Source organism: Melanerpes formicivorus, unplaced genomic scaffold (assembly GCF_026170545.1).
Source record: "Melanerpes formicivorus ecotype bairdi unplaced genomic scaffold, bMelFor1.0.p_v2 SCAF_112, whole genome shotgun sequence".
Lineage (NCBI taxonomy): Eukaryota > Metazoa > Chordata > Aves > Piciformes > Picidae > Melanerpes > Melanerpes formicivorus.
In genome coordinates this window covers 1229307-1251026 of record NW_027142464.1, presented here as the reverse complement: position 1 = coordinate 1251026, position 21720 = coordinate 1229307, and the positions used below count along the sequence as shown (strand labels likewise).

At 70.2% G+C, this 21720-nt stretch overlaps 1 protein-coding gene across 1 annotated transcript; it reads left to right on the top strand.

Moving 5' to 3' along the window:
- Window positions 1–680: 680 nt before the first annotated feature.
- On the top strand, window positions 681–21429 carry WIPF2 (WAS/WASL interacting protein family member 2). The gene is given in 10 exon segments (XM_068166974.1): window positions 681–738; window positions 12154–12233; window positions 15469–15593; window positions 16751–16883; window positions 16980–17096; window positions 17476–17918; window positions 17920–18133; window positions 19408–19617; window positions 19738–19839; window positions 20705–21429. Coding segments are annotated over 8 exon segments (1323 nt in total). The 5' UTR covers window positions 681–738; window positions 12154–12233; window positions 15469–15530; the 3' UTR covers window positions 20746–21429.
- The last annotated feature ends 291 nt before the right edge of the window (window positions 21430–21720 follow it).

The following is a 21720-nucleotide window of genomic DNA, read 5'->3' as shown; positions in this document are numbered from 1 at the left end:
GGGGCGGCGGCGGCGGCGGAGCGCTCGACCCTCCCAAGGTGGCGGCAGAGCGGACTCACGCCTTCGACCTCTTCAATATGGCGACCGCCAGGCTTCCCCCCACCACCACCACCCCGACCTTCCCAATATGGCGACGGGGGCGGAGCTGGCGACGGCACTTCCTGCCCGCCGCGGCTGCTTGGCTTTCAGCGGGGAATCCCTCCTCGGGACGGCCGCCGAGCCAGGCCTTATCATAGTATCATTCAGGGTTGGAAGGGACCACACGGATCATCTAGTTCCAACCCCCCTGCCATGGGCAGGGACACCCCACACTACATCAGGCTGGACAGAGCCTCATCCAGCCTGGTCTTAAACACCTCCAGGGACGGGGCCTCGACCACCTCCCTGCACAACCCATTCCAGGGTTTCACCACTCTCATGGTGAAGAACCTCCTCCTCACATCTAGCCTAAATCTCCCCACCTCCAGCTTCAAGAGCTTCACCTCCAGCTTTGTTACTCACTCGCGCCTTCCTATCGCAGCCGTTGACCTTCCCAAAAGGGCGGCCCCGCGCCGCTCCTCCCCATCGTGGCCGCTCGACCTCCTCAACGTGGCGCCGCGCCCCGGCCCACATCCGGCCGTGGGCGGCGCAGGCGCAGCAAGGGGCGGCGGCCGCCATTTTGTTTGGCGGCGGCTGGAGGCCGGACGGGGGCCGCGGGGCCGCGTTTCCGGGTGCGGCGGGAGGAGGCCGCGGGCGGCGGTGAGCGCGGGGTGCACCGGGGGCCGGGGGGGGCTGGGCTGGGCTGCGAGGCCTGGGGGGAGCTGCGTACGGCCCGGGGTGGGGGGGGGGGGCGCCGAGGTGGGCGTGCAGGGTGCGGGTGGGCCGCGCGGAGGCCTGTGGGGAGCACCGGGGCACGGCGGCGGGGCCCGGGGCACGGAGCCGTCTGCGGGGCCTTATGTGGGGAAGGAAGGTCTAGCGCTGGGCTCCTGCGGGGTGCGGGCGGGCGGGCGGGCTCCGTGCGGGCCGCGGCAGGGTCTGGGGGTCCCGGGGGGGTCGTTGTTGTTGTTGGGGGGCGCGGGGGGGGGGGGGGGGGGGGCGGTGCCGGCAGAGGGCCCTGCGGCAGTCCCGGGCGGAGCCGCTCTGCCCTCTCCGCTCCTGCCCGTGTCCCTTCGCCCCGCTCCCGGCGCACCCAATTCCTGCGGGGGATCGCTGCCCCCCCAGCCCCGGGCCGTGGCTGAGGGCTGTCCTGTGCCCCTCGGAGGTGGTGGGGGGGTGGGCAGTGCCTGGCGCCGGCAGCTGCAGCCTTTGCCACCCCCCACCCCCACCCCCAGGGAAGAGTCAGCAGAATCGCTGCGGCTCAGGGCTGCCCTTGAGGCCTGCAGCTGGCCCTGGGCAGCAGCTCCCTGACACCCCCCCCCCCCCCCAGCCAGCCCTCTCTCCGTGGGGCTCCCCACGCAGCTCGGGGCCGGGCCCGGGGGGGGGAGCAGCTGCCCGGGGGGGGCTCTGCAGACCAAACCTCGCAGCCAACCCAGGGTCCCCCTGGCAGGACCCAGCCTGGGGGCAGCTGCCCGGGGGGGGCTCTGCAGACCAAACCTCGCAGCCAGCCCAGGGTCGCCCTGGCAGGACCCAGCAGTGCTCAGGAAGGATTCCCTGGCAGGGTCTCTCTGCTCTGGGGGAGTCTTGGGGGGGGTTCCAGGTTGTGTTGTGTGTGCCCCCCCCCCGCCCCCCATCGCCTGCCTGGGCTTGGGGCAGCGTTTCTGGCCCCCCCCCCCGGGGGGTGTGTGTGTGTGGGGGGGGTCTGTGGCTGCCTCCTGCCCCCCAGCTGGCTGCCCTGCTGAGGGGCAGGGGCTGGTGTGGCAGCGCCCCCCCCCCCCACCCCGGGCCTGCCAGGGAGCTCAGCTGGGTGCCAGGCTGAGGGCACAGCCCCCAGGGCAGCGCTTGGCAGAGGGCAGGACACCCTGCCCAGGCCTGGCCTCGGCCCTGCCAGGGGGCAGCTGATCCCAGCTGGCTCTGCTGTGCCCCCTCCCCAGCTGGCACCTGCCCTGCAGGGCACAGCCACCCCTGCCCTTCACAGCTCCCTGCTGTGCCCCCCCCAGGGGGTTGGGCACCGCTGCTGGGGCTGAGCCCTCCCCCTCCCCCCACCCCGAGGTGCTCTTCAGCCTTGTGTGGCACGGGGGCTGGCACAGGGGCTGGCACGGGGGCTGGTACAGCTGGCATGGGGGCTGGCACAGGGGCTGGCACAGGGGCTGGCATAGAGCTGGCACAGGGGCTGGCATAGAGCTGGCACAGGGACTGGCACAGGGACTGGCACAGGGACTGGCACAGGGACTGGCATGGGGGCTGGCATGGGGGCTGGCATGGGGACTGGCATGGAGCTAGCACGGGGCTGGCACAGAGCTGGCAGAGGAGCTGGCATTGGGCTGGCATGGGGGCTGGCATGGAGCTAGCATGGGGCTGGCATTGGGCTGGCAGAGGAGCTGGCATTGGGCTGGCAGAGGAGCTGGCATTGGGCTGGCACGGGGCTGGCACAGGGGTGCTGCTGGCAGCAGTTGGGCACAGCTGGCAGTGCCCTGCCCGGTGCCCTCCAGAGCCAGTGCCGTGCCCAGGGCAGCACAGCTGGGGGCTGCCCCCTGTGCCAGCCCCACCCCCCCTGCTTCCCTGCTCAGGGGGGTGGCTCCAGCTGGGTGCCACAGGCAGCAGCCCTGCGCTGTGCCAGGCTGCCAGAGCCCTGGCTGCACCCTGCAGAGTGCCACCCTGCTGCTGGTGGCTTTGCTGCCCTGGCTGAGCCAGGTGATGCCAGCCCCCTCCCCCACTGTGAGCAGTGCCCAGGTGCCAGGGCATGTGCCAGGGCAGGGCCTGTGGCAGGGGTGGTGCTGAGCAGCTGTGGTCCTTGCCTGGCTGCTGGGCAGGGAGGCAGAGCTGCTGTGCCAAGGGAGTGGGAGCAGAGGAGGGCAGGGGGCAGGGTGCCCTCCTCAGCAGGGCCTCAGCAGGGGCTGGGTTCTGCCAGGGCAGCTCTGGCAGGGGGGCAGCCCCCAGGGTGGTGCCAGGAGGTCGGTTGGGGCTCTGCTGCCAGTGCTGAGAGGGTTTCCTCATCCCTGGGGGTGGGGAAGCTGAAGCCTGGTGTGGGGATGGGGCAAGGGAAGCAGGAGGGCACCTGGGCCCTGGCATGGGGCTGGGGCTCAGCTGGCACCCTGCTCCCTTGGTTGGGTGCTTGGGGGTGAGGCCTCAGCCCTGCACAGCTCCCTGCTGCTGCCCAGCCTGGCTGTGCCCTGCTGCTGCCCTGCCCAGCCTGGCTGTGCCCTGCTGCTGCCCTGCCCAGCCTGGCTCTGCCCTGCTGCTGCCCTGCCCAGCCTGGCTCTGCCCTTCTGCTGCCCTGCCCAGCCTGGCTGTGCCCTTCTGCTGCCCTGCCCAGCCTGGCTCTGCCCTGCTGCTGCCCTGCCCAGCCTGGCTCTGCCCTGCTGCTGCCCTGCCCAGCCTGGCTGTGCCCTGCTGCCCTGCCCAGCCTGGCTCTGCCCTGCCCAGCCTGGCTCTGCCCTGCTGCTCTGCCCAGCCTGGCTCTGCCCTGCTGCTGCCCTGCCCAGCCTGGCTCTGCCCTGCCCAGCCTGGCTCTGCCCTGCCCAGCCTGGCTCTGCCCTGCCCAGCCTGGCTCTGCCCTGCTGCCGCCCTGCCCAGCCTGGCTGTGCCCTGCTGCTGCCCTGCCCAGCCTGGCTGTGCCCTGCTGCTGCCCTGCCCAGCCTGGCTGTGCCCTGCTGCTGCCCTGCCCAGCCTGGCTCTGCCCTGCTGCTGCCCTGCCCAGCCTGGCTCTGCCCTGCTGCTGCCCTGCCCAGCCTGGCTCTGCCCTGCTGCTGCCCTGCCCAGCCTGGCTCTGCCCTGCTGCTGCCCTGCCCAGCCTGGCTCTGCCCTGCTGCCCTGCCCAGCCTGGCTCTGCCCTGCCCAGCCTGGCTCTGCCCTGCTGCTGCCCTGCCCAGCCTGGCTCTGCCCTGCCCAGCCTGGCTCTGCCCTGCCCAGCCTGGCTCTGCCCTGCTGCTGCCCTGCCCAGCCTGGCTCTGCCCTGCCCAGCCTGGCTCTGCCCAGCCTGGCTGTGCCCTGCTGCTGCCCTGCCCAGCCTGGCTCTGCCCTGCTGCTGCCCTGCCCAGCCTGGCTCTGCCCTGCTGCTGCCCTGCCCAGCCTGGCTCTGCCCTGCCCAGCCTGGCTCTGCCCTGCCCAGCCTGGCTGTGCCCTGCTGCTGCCCTGCCCAGCCTGGCTCTGCCCTGCCCAGCCTGGCTCTGCCCTGCCCAGCCTGGCTCTGCCCTGCCGCTGCCCTGCCCAGCCTGGCTCTGCCCTGCTGCTGCCCTGCCCAGCCTGGCTCTGCCCTGCCCAGCCTGGCTGTGCCCTGCTGCTGCCCTGCCCAGCCTGGCTCTGCCCTGCCGCTGCCCTGCCCAGCCTGGCTCTGCCCTGCCCAGCCTGGCTCTGCCCTGCCGCTGCCCTGCCCAGCCTGGCTCTGCCCTGCCGCTGCCCTGCCCAGCCTGGCTCTGCCCTGCTGCCGCCCTGCCCAGCCTGGCTGTGCCCTGCTGCTGCCCTGCCCAGCCTGGCTCTGCCCTGCTGCTGCCCTGCCCAGCCTGGCTCTGCCCTGCTGCTGCCCTGCCCAGCCTGGCTCTGCCCTGCCCAGCCTGGCTCTGCCCTGCTGCCCTGCCCAGCCTGGCTCTGCCCTGCTGCTGCCCTGCCCAGCCTGGCGCTGCCCTGCCCAGCCTGGCGCTGCCCTGCCCAGCCTGGCTCTGCCCTGCCCAGCCTGGCTCTGCCCTGCCCAGCCTGGCTGTGCCCTGCTGCTGCCCTGCCCAGCCTGGCTCTGCCCTGCTGCCCTGCCCAGCCTGGCTCTGCCCTGCTGCTGCCCTGCCCAGCCTGGCTCTGCCCTGCTGCTGCCCAGCCTGGCTCTGCCCTGCTGCTGCCCAGCCTGGCTCTGCCCTGCTGCCCTGCCCAGCCATCACCTCTCCCCCCCGCAGCTCCCCTGGGTGCTGCAGAGCTGCTCTGGCCTCTCCCTGCAGCCTCCCCCAGGCTGAGCAGCCTCAGCTCTCTCAGCTGCCCCTGCCAAGGGGAGGTTCTGCAGCCCTCTGCTCATTCTCTGTGGCCTCCTCTGCACCCAGAGCTGGGCACAGGACTGCAGGGGAGGCCTCAGCAGAGCAGAAGGGGCTGGGGGGGAGGCTGCTGCCCGGAGGCTGGGAGTGGCAGAGTGTCCCTGCAAGGCTGCTGAGCCTCTGTGTCCGTCTCAGCTCCCAGCTGAAGCAGCTCCTCCTGCCCCCCTGTGCCAGCTGGGGCTCTGCAGCCAGTCCTTGGCACCTGAAAAGCAGCTGACTGTGGCTCTGACCCTGCAGAGAGCTCACCCTGCCCGGGCTGGGCTGGGCTTGGCAGACTGCCCCCTGGCACTGACTTGGGCACTTCCCTTGGCCTCTGCCACCTCCCACAGCTGTGGCAGTCACCAGGCCCTTGCCACCTGCAGCCTGGTGCCCCAGGAGGGCTCTGCTGCTCTGAGCTGTGCCAAGCAGCCTGCAGCTGGCTCAGGGAGGCCTCTGTAGCCTTAGGGTCTTGCAGGAGCCCCGGGGGAGGGGGGAATGCCCCCCCAGGTGCTGGGCATCCTGTGGCAGCTTGTGAGTGTCCTGCCAGTGACCCTCAGCAGGGCTCAGGTTCCTGTAGCCAGTTGCTGCCTTTGGGCTGCTGCCTCTCTGCCAGGCCCTGCTGGCTTGGGGGGGGTCCAGGAGGAGTCAGTTGTGCTGCAGGGGCTGTGCCCACCCAGCAGGGCAGCTCCTGCTGGCAGCCACTGCCTTGCCCCTCTGCCCCTGTGCCTTGCCCCTCTGCCCCCTGTGCCTTGGTCCTCTGCCCCTGTGCCTTGGTCCTCTGCCCCTGTGCCTTGGTCCTCTGCCCCTGTGCCTTGCCCCTCTGCCCCTGCGCCTTGCCCCCTGCGCCTTGCCCCCTGCGCCTTGCCCCCTGCGCCTTGCCCCTCTGCCCCTGCGCCTTGCCCCCTGTGCCTTGCCCCCTGCCCCTGTGCCTTGCCCCCTGCCCCTGTGCCTTGCCCCCTGCCCCTGTGCCTTGCCCCCTGCCCCTGTGCCTTGCCCTCTGCCCCTGCGCCTTGCCCTCTGCCCCTGCGCCTTGCCCCCTGCCCCTGCGCCTTGCCCCTCTGCCCCTGTGCCTTGCCCCTCTGCCCCTGCGCCTTGCCCCCTGCGCCTTGCCCCCTGCGCCTTGCCCCCTGCGCCTTGCCCCTCTGCCCCTGCGCCTTGCCCCTCTGCCCCTGCGCCTTGCCCCCTGCGCCTTGCCCCCTGCGCCTTGCCCCTCTGCCCCTGCGCCTTGCCCCCTGCGCCTTGCCCCCTGCGCCTTGCCCCCTGCCCCTGTGCCTTGCCCTCTGCCCCTGTGCCTTGCCCTCTGCCCCTGCGCCTTGCCCCCTGCCCCTGTGCCTTGCCCCCTGCCCCTGTGCCTTGCCCTCTGCCCCTGCGCCTTGCCCTCTGCCCCTGCGCCTTGCCCCCTGCCCCTGTGCCTTGCCCCCTGCCCCTGTGCCTTGCCCTCTGCCCCTGTGCCTTGCCCTCTGCCCCTGTGCCTTGCCCCCTGCCCCTGTGCCTTGCCCTCTGCCCCTGCGCCTTGCCCTCTGCCCCTGCGCCTTGCCCTCTGCCCCTGCGCCTTGCCCCCTGCCCCTGTGCCTTGCCCCCTGCCCCTGTGCCTTGCCCTCTGCCCCTGCGCCTTGCCCTCTGCCCCTGCGCCTTGCCCCCTGCCCCTGCGCCTTGCCCCCTGCCCCTGCGCCTTGCCCCCTGCCCCTGCGCCTTGCCCCCTGCCCCTGCGCCTTGCCCCTCTGCCCCTGTGCCTTGCCCCTCTGCCCCTGTGCCTTGCCCCCTGCCCCTGCGCCTTGCCCCTCTGCCCCTGTGCCTTGCCCCTCTGCCCCTGTGCCTTGCCCTCTGCCCCTGTGCCTTGCCCTCTGCCTCTGTGCCTTGCCCTGCAGGTCCTGGATCCCTGCAGCTCTGCTTGGCCTCTGCCTGGGGGAGCCCTGAGAGCCCTTGGCTGGGCTCAGTGGAGCAGCAGGGGGAGGACCTCCTGCTCCCCCCCAGCCCGGCTCAGGGCAGCTCTGGTGGCAGCAGCAGAGAGGTGGCAAAGGGCAGCAGGGCTGGGGAGCCTCAGCAGCACAGGAAGGATCCTGCCAGTAACTATCGAATGATGTGGGCTGGGGGGGGGCCTTCAAAGGTCCAACCCCCCCCTGCAGCCAGCAGGCACAGCCCCAAGCAGAGCAGGCTGCTCAGAGCCCCAAACCGCCTGGCCTGGGCTGGTGCCAGCCATGGGGCAGCTGCTGCCCCTCTGGGCAGCCTGGGCCAGGCTCTCCCCACCCTCAGTGTCCTTCCTTTCCTGCCCTGGATCTCTCCAGCTCAACCTCCCCCAGCCTGGACACCAGGCCCTGCTGGGAAGTGTCCCCAGCTGCCTGCTTGGCACTGGAAGGCCCCCAGAGGGTCTCCCTGGAGCCCTCTCCTCTCCAGGCAGAGGGGACAGACCCCGGGTGTGGGCAGGGCTGTCCCTCCTGGAGGCCCTTGGCCAGGGCAGCACAGCCTGGTGCTGGGCACAGCAGGGTCTCAGGAGCGTCTGAGCTGAGAGTTTAAGCCCAGGCAGAGGCTGGCACAGGGCTGGAGCTGGAGCTGGGCCCGCAGCACCTTCCAGGCTCAGTGCTCAGGCTGCAGGGCTGCAGGCAGGGGGTGTGGAGCTCCCGGGGCTCCAGCAGGACTCTTCCATCCCCAAAGGCTCTGGCTGGGGGCTGGGGGACCCTGCAGACCTCGGAGCGTTCCGAAACACCAACACCACCCCCAGAGAGCCCCCGAGGCCGGGAAGGGCCTCCCACGTCATCGAGGTCTTGGTGACCTCCGGTGGCAACGCCGCCCGCGGGTCCCACCCAGCAGGGCGGGGAGTGGGCAGAGGAGGAAGAGCCGGAGGTGCTCAGCCTTCCTCCCCTCTGCGGCAGGGCGGGGGCCAGCTGCTGCGGGGGCTCCGGGGGGGCTCCGGGCGAGCCGCTGGGCGCAGGGTCCGGTTTGGGAGCCTGGCCCCTCCTCCGGCTCAGGAGAGGCTTGTTCCTGGGCAGAGCTCCCTCGGGAGTTCTGTGTCCCGGCCCCGGGACTCGGAGCTGCGCCTGCGGGTGGCAGAGTGGAGCCGGGCACCGCTGCCCCTGCTGAGCTGCAGCCTGGCATCGCTGCCCTGCGGAGCTGCAGCCGGGCACCGCTGCCCCTGCGGAACTGCAGCCTGGCACCGCTGCCCCTGCGGAGCTGCAGCCTGGCACTGCTGCCCTGCGGAGCTGCAGCCTGGCACCGCTGCCCTGCGGAGCTGCAGCCGGGCACCGCTGCCCTGCTGAGCTGCAGCCTGGCACCGCTGCCCCTGCGGAGCTGCAGCCTGGCACCGCTGCCCTGCGGAGCTGCAGCCTGGCACCACTGCCCCTGCGGAGCTGCAGCCTGGCACCGCTGCCCTGCTGAGCTGCTGCTGGGCACCGCTGCCCCTGTGGAGCTGCATCTGGGCACCGCTGCCCTGCGGAGCTGCAGCCTGGCGCTGGGCACCGCTGCCCCTGCTGAGCTGCAGCCTGGCATCGCTGCCCTGCGGAGCTGCAGCCTGGTGCTGGGCACCGCTGCCCCTGCGGAGCTGCAGCCTGGCACCGCTGCCCTGCTGAGCTGCATCTGGGCACCGCTGCCCTGCGGAGCTGCAGCCTGGCACCGCTGCCCCTGCTGAGCTGCATCTGGGCACCGCTGCCCTGCGGAGCTGCAGCCGGGTACCGCTGCCCCTGCGGAGCTGCAGCCTGGCGCTGGGACCGGCCCCGGCCTCCTGCCCTGCTCCTGGCAGCGTCCCGGCTGCCGCCGCCCCGGTTCGCTGTGCGCAGCCTCGGATGTGGCTTCCCGGTGCCTGCCTCTGGGCGAGCCTGGTGTGAGCGCCGCTGGGGAGGGGCTGGGAGAGGCTCCTGGAGCCCTTTCCTGCTCCCCGTCCTGCTCGGGGCGCCCTGAGCCCACCAGCAGTTCGTATCCTCGCTCCCGGGGCGGCTCCCGGCTGGGCTGGCTGCGGGGTGCAGGGCAGAGCCTGGGCTGCGGGGCCGGGGCGCCGCCGGGGGGGGGGGTCCTGAGGGGGGCTTTGAGGGGAGCGCTGACCCCAGCGGGCTGAGGAGCTGCTTCCCCTCAGTGCTGCAGTGTTCCCTGCGCGGCGGGGGCCGTGCTCTGCCTTGTGCCCGGCGCTGGGTCGCTCTGGAGGCAGCCGGGGCCCTTCCTGCGCCTCCCGCCGGAGCAATCGGGAGGTGTCCGTCCGAGAGCGGCGGCTCGGAGCCGTTCCTGCCCCCTCCCCTCCCGCGCCACCTCTCCCTTCCCAGCTTCCTTTCCCTCCTGGCTCGGCACAGGGCACGGGGAGAGGCAGGGAAGTCCGGGGGCTCTCCTGGGATGAGCTTTTCCTCGCTGCTGATGGAAAGGTTTCCTCTGGCTCGAAGCTGCTAAAGGCTGCAGTGGCTCTGGGGCTCCCGTTTCGGGGGGGGTGTGTGTGTGTGTGTGTGCGGAGCTCATCCCCGGGGCGCCGGGAACTCTGGTGTTCAAACTGCATTGTCGGTGCCCGTGGGTCGTGAATAATGCAGAGTGAACGCCTGAGTCCCGCGGGGCTGCGCCGGGGCTGTCTGTCTGTCTGTCTGTCTGCACGCAGGGCTGCACCGGCTCCCCCAGACGCTGCAAATGGAGCTGGCAGCTTCCTTCTCCTAAAGCATGCTTGATATGATTTTAAAAGCCTGAGTGACCTTAAATCCTGCCCCGGCTGTCTCGCAGCATAAATTATTGATGTGGCCTCTTCGGCGCTGCCGAAAGCTCCCCGGGAAGGCAGCACAAATGTCAGGCTCGGCGAGGCCGGGGCCGGGCAGGGCTGAGCCGGCAGCGGCGGCCGAGGGCTTGGATGGGAAGAGGTTGGGAGAGAGAAAAGGCAGCCTGCGAGGCGGGGGTGGGAGGGGAGGGGAGGGCGTTCGAGAGGTCCGGCCTTGGGAAGCCGTCCCCGAACCGGTGCGGCCGCATTCTGCAGCCGACATCAGAGGGCTGGAAATTCCTCTTGATCTGCAGTTCAAAGCCGCTGCCTCCCCGAGGACTGAAGCTCTTCATCTCGGGCTTGCAAATGCGGGCTCGCCGCGGCAGCCCCAGCCCCGTGAAACGCAGATCCCCGCCCCCGGCAGCCAGGCAGCCGCGGGCGCTGAAGGTCACCGCTGCCTGTCCTGCTCGGCAGCGAGCAAACCAAGAGCAGAGCCCGGGGAGGGCTGAGCAGGACCCCGGGCAGGGCTGAGCAGGACCCCGGGCAGGGCTGAGCAGGACCCCGGGCAGGGCTCAGCAGGACCCCGGGGAAGGTTGAGCAGAGCCCAGGGAGGGCTGAGCAGGAGCCCGGGGAGGGCTGAGCAGAGCCCAGGGAGGGCTGAGCAGGACCCCGGCAGGGCTGAGCAGGACCCCGGGCAGGGCTGAGCAGGACCCCGGGGAGGGCTGAGCAGGACCCCGGGCAGGGCTGAGCAGGAACCGGGGAGGGCTGAGCAGAGCCCAGGGAGGGCTGAGCAGGAACCGGGGAGGGCTGAGCAGGAACCGGAGAGGGCTGAGCAGAGCCCAGGGAAGGCTGAGCAGGACCCGGGGAGGACTGAGCAGGAACCGGGGAGGGCTGAGCAAGACCCGGGGAGGGCTGAGCAGGACCCCGGCAGGGCTGAGCAGGAACCGAGGAGGGCTGAGCAGGACCCCGGGGAGGGCTGAGCAGAGCCCAGGGAAGGCTGAGCAGGACCCCGGGCAGGGCTGAGCAGCATCCCGGGGAGGGCTGAGCAGAGCCCGGGCAGGGCTGAGCAGGACCCGGGGCTGCTGGCTGGCTGCGGCAGGCTTCTCGTTTCCCCTTGTGGCAAACGGGGACTTGAGAAATGCCTGGAAAAGGGGGGAGGAGGTGTGTGTAGCTGTGTCCTGGCTGGTTGGGGTGGTTTGTGGCAGAGCTGGGGGTGCTGAGTGGAATGGCCTCGGGGTTGGACAGGGTTTGCAGCCCGGGACCGGCGGTGCCGGCTGGAAGGGCTGCAGGAGCGCCCCGCGGTGCTGGTGGAGCAGCAGCAGCTTCCCGCAGCATCACCTCGCTTCCAGTGACCTCTGTCTCTCTCTCTCTCTCTCTCTCCTCTCCAGAGCGAGAGCTTCTCACACGTTGCCCTCCTCCCGGGTTTCTCACAGCTCCTCGGGGTCTGGGTTGGGTTTCACAAGGAGCGGAGCGGCCGCGGTGCGGAGCTGCCCCTGCCGGCGCCGCCGCCCCTTTGATCCGGCCGGGGCGGCTCCGGCTGCTCCGCTCAGGTCTTTCCAAGCCCTCCCTCCCTCCCTGTGCCGCGGCCCAGGGAGCTCCCCGGGGCTCAGATCCGGCTGGGTGGAAGGATCCCTGGTAACCAAGAACAAAGGGGGGGACGGGGGGGGGAGCAGCATTGTTTCCACGGGCAGGGTTTCCGCCAGGCATGCCCCAGACACCAGGGGCTGGGAAGCAGGGCTGGGAGAGCCCTCCTGGGGGGGGTGTTATTTCCTGGAGGATTTAGTTTGTGTCTCCCTAATCTCTCTCAGCTCTGCCTGTCCTCACCAGCATGAAAGATGTGAGCTGTGAGCTTTGTTGTGAGGGCAGGCTTGGAGCCCCCCCCAGCTGCCCTGCTGCTGGGAGCTGATCAGCAGGCACCCTGTGCTGGGCTGGCTGCTCCTCCATTTGGGGTTGTGGGTTTCCCCCCACCCCCTTCTTTCAGTGTGACCTTTGCTGTTAATCCCCAACCTGAGCAGGGCCCTGTGCCTGCAAGGCAGTGACCTCTTTGTGGGGAATTCAGCTCTGCTTTATCCCCAAGCTGCTTTAGCTTAAACTCTTCTCTCCCCTCCTCTTGGCTCGTCCAGGTCAGAGCCTTCCCCTGGCTGCAGGTCTGGGTGCAGTGCTGGTTGGAGTGCAGTGTGAGCTGTGGGCAGAGGGTGGCTCATGGCTTGCTTGGTAGCAGTGCCCCTCTCCTGCCCTGCTCTGCTGGCAGCAGGGAGGGTTGGCAGCGCCGCCAGGGGACTGTCCCAGGCTGCTCTGCCTGGCCCAGGGCTTACATGGGGGAGGGGACACCAGGGACCTGCTTGCCCTGCACATGGCACTGACTCCTTGCTGGCAGCCTGCAAACTCCTGTCTGACTGACTGTCTGTCTGTCTGTGTGCCAGCCAGGCAGCAGGAACCTGTCGTGGGAGGATGAAAAAGGGCTCCTCTGACCCCTGTCCCCAAGTGCTGTCAAGGTGCAGAGCTGGGTGAGGAGCATCCCCCAAGGAGTGAGCAGCTGGAGCAGCAGGGTGGCAGGGAGGTGATGTGGGTGGCAGGGAGGTGATGTGGGTGGCAGGGAGGTGATGTGGTGGCAGAGAGGTGATGTGAGTGACAGGGAGGTAAGGTGGGTGGCAGGGAGCAGAGGGGGTGGCAGGAAGCAGAGGGGTGGCAGGGAGCAGAGGTGGGTGGCAGGGAGGTGATGTGGGTGGCAGGGAGCAGAGGGCTGGCAGGTAGGTGATGTGGGTGGCAGGGAGCAGAGGGCTGGCAGGGAGCAGAGGGGGTGGCAGGGAGCAGAGGGGGTGGCAGGGAGGTGATGTGGGTGGCAGGGAGCAGAGGGGTGGCAGGGAGCAGAGGTGGGTGGCAGGGAGCAGAGGGGTGGCAGGGAGGTGATGTGGGTGGCAGGGAGCAGAGGGGGTGGCAGGGAGGTGATATGGGTGGCAGGGAGCAGAGGGGGTGGCAGGGAGGTGATGTGGGTGGCAGGGAGCAGAGGGGGTGGCAGGGAGCAGAGGGGGTGGCAGGGAGGTGATGTGGGTGGCAGGGAGCAGAGGTGGCAGTGCTGGCACCGCTCCTGTGCTGGCTCAGGCTGTGACAGAGGAGTGCCAGGCTGCAGTCTCGTTACCTGGCATGTTTCTGGGCTCTCTCTCTGCTCATTGCCTCCTGCTGCTGCTGCTGTTCAGGCCAGGTCAGGGCTCTCCTGCCAGGACACCCTCACGCTGCCCCCTGCCATGCCATGCGCTGCCCTGGCAGCAGCTTGTGCTGCCCTGGCCCCGCTGTGGGCTGGGAGGGAGCACAGGGAGCCAGGCTCCTGTTCCAGCAGGGCCTGGCAGCCCAGCACCTCAGCAGCCCAGCACTCAGCACCCCAGCAGCCCTCTCTGATCTGCCTTTGGAGGGAAGGCTGCAGGCCAGATGGGTTTGCCGGGCTCGGTTCCAGGCTGCAGAGCGTCCTGGGCTGGTGGGGCTGGAGGAGAGGCTGCCAGGCCCTGGCTCTGCTGTGAGGGGGCCCCGAGCTCCATCCAGAGCCAAGCAGCACCACAGGTGTCAGGGGAGGGTCAGGTGGCACCAGGGGGCTGGAGGTCTCCAGTGGCTCGGAGGACAGCAGGGGAGAGAGGTGGGGGCTGCCTTCCCCAGCAGCTGTCTGCAGCTGAGCAGTTTCTTGCTGGGGAGCAGAGCTGCTTTTAATTAAAGGGAGCTGAGCTCTTTCTTCTGCTGAACCACAGAGGGCTGTGGGTTGCTGGAGGGCAGAGGAGCTGCTGGCACGGCAGGGAGGCTGCTGGACCACTTTTCCTGTTCTCACACCTCTGCCCTGGCTGGCAGGGGGAATGGCTGACACGTGGGGACAGACCTGGCCTGCTGCTGGCCTCCATGGGCCACGGCTCAGGAGAGTGTGGCTGGTCCTGCAGGGAAGGGGAGTCCCAGAGGGGGTCTGGGGGTCAGTGCCTGGCACAAACCATTTCAGAGGCTGTGGGCACCTGGGGGCCAGGGCTGGGTCACAGAGGAGCTTTCCCTGCCCTGGAGGGTGGCTCTGTGACCTCTCTGGTCACCTGCCCTGGAGCTCAGGGGTGGGAAGCTGGAAGCTTGAGGTGTGAGACTGCCCTGTTGGTGTCATGGCCTCTTGAGTGGGGAAGGAAAAGGTTTTCCTGGGGGGGAAGACATCCATGGCCTGGAGAGAGGTATTTGTGCCCTTGGCTTGCCCCAGAAGTGCCGAGCCAGGCCTGCAGTCACCACATTGCTATCCCCTGAGCCGGGATGGCTCTTAACTGTGTGTGCTGTCAGAGCCACGAGCCTGCCAGGGCCCGGTGCTGTCACCTCCCGGTGATTCAGGTTCCTCTTCCTGTCCCTGCTTCCTCTGGGCTCAGTCTCCCGTGCCAGCCGGTGCCAGCCGGTGCTGCCAGGCTCTGCTGAGCCCCACTGAGCCCTGCCGAGGGGGAGCCCTGCCTTGGGTGAGCCCTGCCGTGGGTGAGCCCTGCCGTGGGTGAGCCCTGCCTTGGGTGAGCCCTGCCGTGGGGGAGCCCTGCCGAGGCTGAGCCCTGCCGAGGATGAGCCCTGCCGTGGGGGAGCCCTGCCGTGGGTGATCCCTGCCGTGGGTGAGCCCTGCCGAGGGTGAGCCCTGCCGTGGGTGAGCCCTGCCGTGGGTGAGCCCTGCTGAGGCTGAGCCCTGCCGAGGCTGAGCCCTGCCGTGGGTGAGCCCTGCCGAGGCTGAGCCCTGCCGTGGGGGAGCTCTGCCGTGGGTGAGCCCTGCCGAGGCTGAGCCCTGCCGTGGGTGAGCCCTGCCGTGGGTGAGCCCTGCCGAGGCTGAGCCCTGCCGTGGGGGAGCCCTGCCGAGGGTGATCCCTGCCGTGGGTGAGCTCTGCCGTGGGTGAGCCCTGCCGAGGCTGAGCCCTGCCGAGGCTGAGCCCTGCCGAGGCTGAGCCCTGCCGAGGGGGAGCCCTGCCGAGGCTGAGCCCTGCCGTGGGTGAACCTTCCTGAGGGGGAGCCCTGCCGAGGCTGAGCCCTGCCGTGGGCCATGATTCCTCCTGGCTTTGTGCTGTGGGGGGTGGAGATGTGCTCAGATGGGTGGTGGCAAACCTTGGTGGGTGCCTGCTTGGAGCGCTTCCAGGGGGGCTGTGGAGCGGGGCATGGGCATCCTGCAGGGTGTCAGGAGGTGGATGCAGGACCCCAGTGGCTGGGGGCATCTGGTCCCCGTGTGGCAGGGCTGCTGCAGGGCTGCTGAGGGCAGCAGCCACCCCTGCCGGTGCGAGCCGCGGGGCAGCTCCCTGCCGCCCAGGCTGCCTCCCGCTCGGCCGTGGCCTGGCAGGTTCAGCGGGGTGGTGGCAGGAGGGCCCTGCCAGGGCTGCGTGCCAGGGCTGGCCGCGGTGCCTGCTGGCAGGCTGCAGGCTGCGGGCTCCTGTCGCACTTCCACGTGAGCAGCCCCTGGCTGCGGCTAGGGGAAGCTGGATTGATGGTGCGGGATTAGCTGGGCCGGCTGCGCGCTGCCGAGCGAGGCGGCGCCCGCGGAACGTCCTCGGCTCCGGCTGCTGGGGTGGGAGCCCTGCAGGCTGGGGGCAGGGGGGCTCCTCTTGGCTCCCACCACAGCTTCCTGCCGCTCTGGGGTGTCGAGAGGACCTGGCAGCCCCTCCAAGGGACCTGCAGGCGCAGGGCAGTAGCACAGTAGCCTGGGGGGGCCGAGTTTCTCTGTGGTCAGCTTTCCCCTGCAGCCCCTGACCGCTTCCTTCCTTCCCACAGGCAATGAGTGACCAGGCCTGCACCCAGCACTGAGCACTGGAGCCACCAGGAGCTGGGCCAGGATGCCAATCCCTCCTCCCCCGCCGCCGCCGCCGGGCCCCCCGCCGCCTCCCACCCTCAGCCAGGTAGGGGCTGCCCGCTGCCCTGGGTGGTTGCCCGAGGGGGAGGTGGCCTCTCTGCACATGGGGCTGCTTGCCAGGGCCCCTGTGCTGTCTCTGGACCTCCTTGGCTGCAGCCTGTGAGGGCTTCAGGTGACCCACGGGCCGCAGAGAGCAGCAGAGCCTGGATGTGGTGGGGGCAGGAGTGGCTTCTTGGCATCGGTGTCCTCTGCCCCACCGTGGCCTGGGAGGGGGAGCAGGGGAACTGAGCTGGGCCTTGGGTCTGGGCAGGACAGGGTCTGAGCCTTGCCCAGAGGAACAGCAGCAGAGTCAGCTGGGACAGCCTGGTCACTGCAGATGGAGGAGAGCCCAGGAGAGGGCTGCTGGCAGGGGTGGAGCAGGGCTGTGCCCGCCGGGGGGCTGTGCCCGCTCTGGGGCTGTGCCCGGAGCAGGGCTGTGCCCACTCTGGGGCTGTGCCCGCCAGGGGGCTGTGCCCGGAGCAGGGCTGTGCCTGTGGGGCTGTGCCTGCTCTGGGGCTGTGCCCGCCGGGGAACTGTGCCCGGAGCAGGGCTGTGCCCACTCTGGGGCTGTGCCCGCCAGGGGGCTGTGCCCGGAGCAGGGCTGTGCCCACTCTGGGGCTGTGCCCGCTCTGTGGCTGTGCCCGCCATGGAGCTGTGCCCGGAGCAGGGCTGTGCCTGCTGCTGCGGGGCTGTGCCTGCTCTGTGGCTGTGCCTGTGGGGCTGTGCCTGCTGCAGGACTGTGCCCACTCTGGGGCTGTGCCCGCCGGGGAACTGTGCCCGGAGCAGGGCTGTGCCCACTCTGGGGCTGTGCCCGCTCTGTGGCTGTGCCCGCCATGGAGCTGTGCCCGGAGCAGGGCTGTGCCTGCTGCTGCGGGGCTGTGCCTGCTCTGTGGCTGTGCCTGTGGGGCTGTGCCTGCTGCAGGGCTGTGCCCACTCTGGGGCTGTGCCCGCCGGGGGGCTGTGCCTGGAGCAGGGCTGTGCCCACTCTGTGGCTGTGCCCACCGTGGGGCTGTGCCCGCTCTGGGGCTGTGCCTCCCGCAGGGCTGTGCCTGCCGCAGGGCTGTGCCCACTGCGGGGCTGTGCCTGTGGGGCTGTGCCCGCCGCGGGGCTGTGCCTGCCACGGGGCTGTCCCTGTGCTGCTGCTGAGCTGTTCCTGGCCTGCAGGCGAACACTGAGCCACCCAAGCTGAGCCGGGAGGAGCAGCGAGGCCGCGGAGCCCTCCTGCAGGACATCTGCAAAGGCACCAAGCTGAGGAAGGTGACACAGATCAATGACCGCAGCGCACCCGTGCTGGAGAGTGAGTTCCCTCCCTGGGCACAGCTCCTGGGCTCCCCCCCACCTGCTTCCCAGCAGCTCCTCCTTGGCTGAGCCCTCCCTGCCTCTCTCCTTCCAGAGCCCAAGGGCGGCGGCGGTGGCTACGGCTGCGGCTCCGCTGCCCTGCAGCCCAAGGGTGGCCTCTTCCAGGGTGGTGTGCCCAAGCTCAGACCCGTGGGAGCCAAGGAGAGCTCAGGTAATGGCTGCCTGCCCGTGGCTTCTGTGGGGCTTCCCTGGGGAGGGCCCCCAGCAGGAGGCAGCTGAGGATCTTGGCTGGGGGGGATTCCAGCTGGTTAGAGGCAGCGACCCCGAGTCAACACCCCGCGCGTGGCCGCAGCGCCCCCTGCACAGAGCTCCTCTTGGGGCCGGGAGCTGAGGGCTCCTCTGGTGGTTTCCGTGGCAGGCTGCCTTCAGCAGGCCAGAGGGCGAGCGGCGGCGGGGAGCGGCGTGGCTGAGCGCGGTGCCAGCTCCCTGCCGGTGCCAGACAGGCTCGGGGACCGGGCAGGTCGCTCTCGCTGCCGCCTGGCCCTCTCCGTGCCGTGCCTGGCTGCTCACTCAGCCTTCCCTGCCCACAGACGGCGCCGCTAAGCAAACCCTGCAAGTGCCGGGTGCCAGAGGAGCCGCCCCCAGGCCCCCGGTGCCGGCCAGCAACAGCCGACCTCAGGATGACGCCGACAGCAGCCGAGGCTCTCCGCCGGAGCTGCCGCGCACGCAGAGGCCTTCCCTGCCGGACCTCTCCCGGCCCAACACGGCCGGCGGCACCGGCATGAAGCACAGCTCCTCCGCGCCGCCGCCGCCGCCGCCCGGCCGCCGAGCCGCCGCCCCTCCCGCACCCCCTCCGGCGCACGGCGCCAAGGCCGCCTCCTACAACCGGGAGAAGCCCCTGCCGCCCACCCCGGGACAGCGACTGCCCGCCGGCAGGGACGGACCCCCCGCCCCGCCCCCCATCAAACCCCCTCCCTCCCCAGTCAGTATCCGAACGGCGTCGGGAGCTCAGGGCCAGTCTCTCGCCCCCCCGCCCCCCCCCTTATCGGCAACCCCCCGGTGTCCCCAACGGCCCTTCCAGCCCCATCAACGAGTCGGCCCCGGAGCTGCCGCAGAGACACAACTCCCTGCACAGGAAGACGCCGGGCCCCCTGCGGGGGCTGGCCCCGCCGCCGCCCGCCGCCTCCCCCTCCCTGCAGAGCGGCCGCCCCCCGCCGCCGGCCAGAGACCCCCCGAGCCGCGGAGCAGGTGAGAGCCCTTCCCTCTGCTGGGCCCCGGGAGCAGCCCTGCTGGCTCAGGATGCGGCCACCTGCCCGGGGGGTGCTGGGGGGCTGCGGGAGATGCTTGGGGCAGAGCCAGCGCCGGGGCGCAGGGAGGCTTCGCCCAGTCCTGGCGGTCGGGGTTGAGCCAGGGGCAGTGGCTGCGCTGTCCCCTTCAGTCCCTGCTCCTGGCCTGCCCCTCCCCAGCTCCTTCCACGCCCGATGGTGCTGGGTTGTGGCTGCCTTGTGAGGTGGTTGTGTCCTGGGGTGGGAGGTGAGAACATGGTGGAGCCAGAGCTGTGGGCACTGCGGTTGCTTCCCAGATGTCACCGGGGAGAGGTGACCAAAAGCAGTGGCAGAGCAGGGAGAAGCTTTCCCCCGGGCACCATCCTGCCCCTCCCCAGGCCGCTTCTGCCGCTGTGTGGCTCAGAGTGCAGCTCTGTGGCCGCGGGTGCAGGGTGTTGGTGCCAGACCCCCTCTGGAGGGGGTGGCTGGGTGGAAGCTGCTGGCCCTTCCCACCCTTCCCTCCCTGGGTGTGAGGCTGCCCCTGGCCTGGCAGCGGTGGCTGTGCCCTCCCCGCTCGCTCCTGGGCTCCGCGTCCAGACCGCAGCTCCCGCCTGGGCCCCTGCCAAGCCGCTCTGTCCTTCCGGCCCTGCCAGAATCCCTCCTCTGAGTTATGGCTGGGGATCTGCTCTGTTAAGTCTGGCTGTAATTAGCCTAATGAGGAGCATGAGCTGCCACTGTGCATCCGTGGGAGGCTGGGCAAGAGCCAAAGGTGGGTCAGAGGGGACCTGGGTCCTGTCACCGCCTCGGTGGCGCTGCGGACGTGGCTGCCCAGCCCTGGCAGGCAGCGTTCTGCCTCCACCTGGAGCTGCTGCCCTCAAGCCCTGCAGTGTGCAGGCTCAGAGCTGCTCTTTGGGTCCCCTCTTGCACAGAGGGTGACCTCAGCCCAGCTGTGGGGGGGTCTGGAGCGGCGCCGGGGGGGCGCGGGCTGGAGGGGCGCAGGCTGGGCCGTCCCCACAGCTGACAGCAGGAATGAGCTGTGAGCAGCCAGCAGGAAATCTCCTCTGGGTGTGTGCAGGAGCATCCCCGGGCCGGCTGCGCTGGCCGCCGGCCTGGCCTGGCTCAGCAGCTGGCCTGGCTCAGCAGCTGGCCTGGAAAGCTCCCTCGGAGCACGTCCCTGGCCCCGCTGCCGAGGGGAGGGTTTGCCCCGGGGACGCCAGGCCCTGGCGGGCAGCGGTGCTGAGCCAGCTTCCCTTGCAGCCCCTCCGCCCCCTCCGCCGATGCTGCGCAACGGGGGGCGTGACGCCCCCCCGCCCCCGCCCCCCTACAGGCTGCACCCCTCTGCCGAGCCCCCCAGCCGAGGGAAGCCTCCCCCGCCGCCCACCAGGACCCCGGCTGGGCCGCCGCCGCCGCCGCCTCCCGTGCGCAACGGGCACCGGGACTCCATCTCCACCGTCAGAGCGTTCCTGGGTGAGTGGGGCCCTGGGTGCCAGGCTCCTGGGGCAGGTCCTGCTGCAGAGCCAAGGCCTTCAGCTGCGCTCATCCAGGGCTGCCCCCCCTGAACCTGCCCCTTCTCCCCCTGCCCTGCAGATGACTTTGAATCCAAGTACTCCTTCCATCCTGTCGAGGACTTCCCAGCCCCAGAGGAATTTAAGTACTTCCAGAGGATCTACCCCAGCAAAACAAACAGAGGTAAGGGGGGAGGAGGAAGAGGAGGAGGAGGTGCTTTGCTGTCCTGCATGGCCTGGCCTGGTGGCTGCCAGGAGGTGACAGCAGTGTAGCCATGGCCACCCACTGTCCTGTTTGTCCCTGAGCAGAGGCTGGTGTGAGCCTCCCTGAGTCCCAGGCTCCCAATCCCTGTCCCTCCCTTTGCAGCAGCATCGCCCTGGGGTCTGCACATGCTCCCTGTGCTGCTGGGCTCGGGGTGGGGGCTGAGGCTTTGGGCCTTGGGGGTGTCCCAACCCCACCTGTCCCCTGTTTTGCCCCCTCACCTGTGGCAGAGAAGCACCACAGGGCTTGTCCCTTCGTGCCCTAAGGGGCTGGGGTGGTTAGAAAGCGACCCAAGGCGTGAGGCAGGAGCCCGGGGGGTGCCAGGAGGGGCCCTGAGCGGTGGCACCGGGGCCCGGAGCTGCCAGCAGAGCCCGGAGCGCCCCTGCCCGGCGCGGTGCCACCGCGGCAGCCCTGCGGCTCCCGGAGGAGACTCCAGGGAGCAGGGGAAGCTTGGTTTATTTTTAGAGCCATGAATGTTTAATGTGGATTTGAAAGGCCCTGAGCCCTCGGTGCCTGCTGCAGCGGCTGCTGCGCCGCGCAGCTCCCAGGCTCCACGGCTCTGCGGGGAGCATGCGGCGGGGGGGGGGGGGGTGTGTGCAGCTGGTGTGGGGGTGTGGAGGAGGGAAAGGAGCTGGAGCCAGCGCTGCAGAGCAGCAGGGCTGGCAGAGCAGCAGGGCTGGCAGAGCAGGGCTGGCAGAGCAGCAGGGCTGGCAGTGCAGGGCACCCTGTGCCAGCCCTCCCCGTGCCACCGCTGCTGCTTCCTCTAATGGGTTTTCTTCTCTCGCAGCTATGCGTGGAGCCCCCCCCCTGCCCCCCATCCCCAGGTGAGAGCAGGTCACAGGGGCAGCTTGTTCCTGAGCAGAGAGATGAGCTCCTTCCCCTTCCTGCGCCGGGGCCTTCCCCACCTCCCGGCCCCCCAGGACCCTGCATGAGACGCTCCCAGCACCTTCGGCTCTCCCAGCGGCGCCAGGACGAGCAGATCCCCCCCGGCCCAGCTCTCTCCACCAGCCCACCCTCACCTGCAGGTCTCTCCCGCGGACTCCTTGACCTTGCTGCTGAGCCTGGCTGGGTCCTTCCCTCCTCACTGATCCCAGGACTTGAGGCAGAGGCCGAGCTGTGCCCAGCTGGTTGATGGGACCAGAAGTGGTGGCTCAGGGCCCAGTTCCTTGGGCATGGAGAGGAGCTGGGGTAGGTCAGGACAGAGATACTCTGTGTGACCACCGGCGGCGGAGCCAGGGGGGCCAGGAGGGGCTGGCAGAGCCCTGCTGCCCCGCCCCAGCCCATTGCTATTTTGCACAGGAACCAGTGGAGGAGTGGGGGGGGGGGAGGGGAGGGGAGTTGGACCATCTGGGAAGACCCCAGCAATGCTGGGGGTGGGCTGGGGGCATCCTCAGTGCCACCCAGCACTGGGCTAAGAGCGTAGCTGGTGGTGGCCACCTGGCTTTTAACACTAAGTTACCAAACCCCAGCATTTTAAGGGGGAAACACTAATACTCCGTGGAGGAGGCCTGGGGGGGGGGGAGGGGGGCTTTGGTTGGTCTGGTTCTTAGGTGGTGGGGGGCATGGGGAGGGAGCTGGGGCCGCAGCCCCCGTGCCCGGGGGGGGCTGGGCTGACGCGTTGCCTTACACTGCCCTGTCCGGCTGCCGGTACCGGGCTGGTGTCTCTGTATTCACTCACGGTTCGGGGAGGGGGGGCTGGACATTAACTGTAGTTACTGATCTCTTTTGTACCTTGTAAACTGCTTGTACTGTAGGAGGGCAGTGGGCTCGCTGTGGGGGTGCTGACCCCCTCCCCTCCCTGAC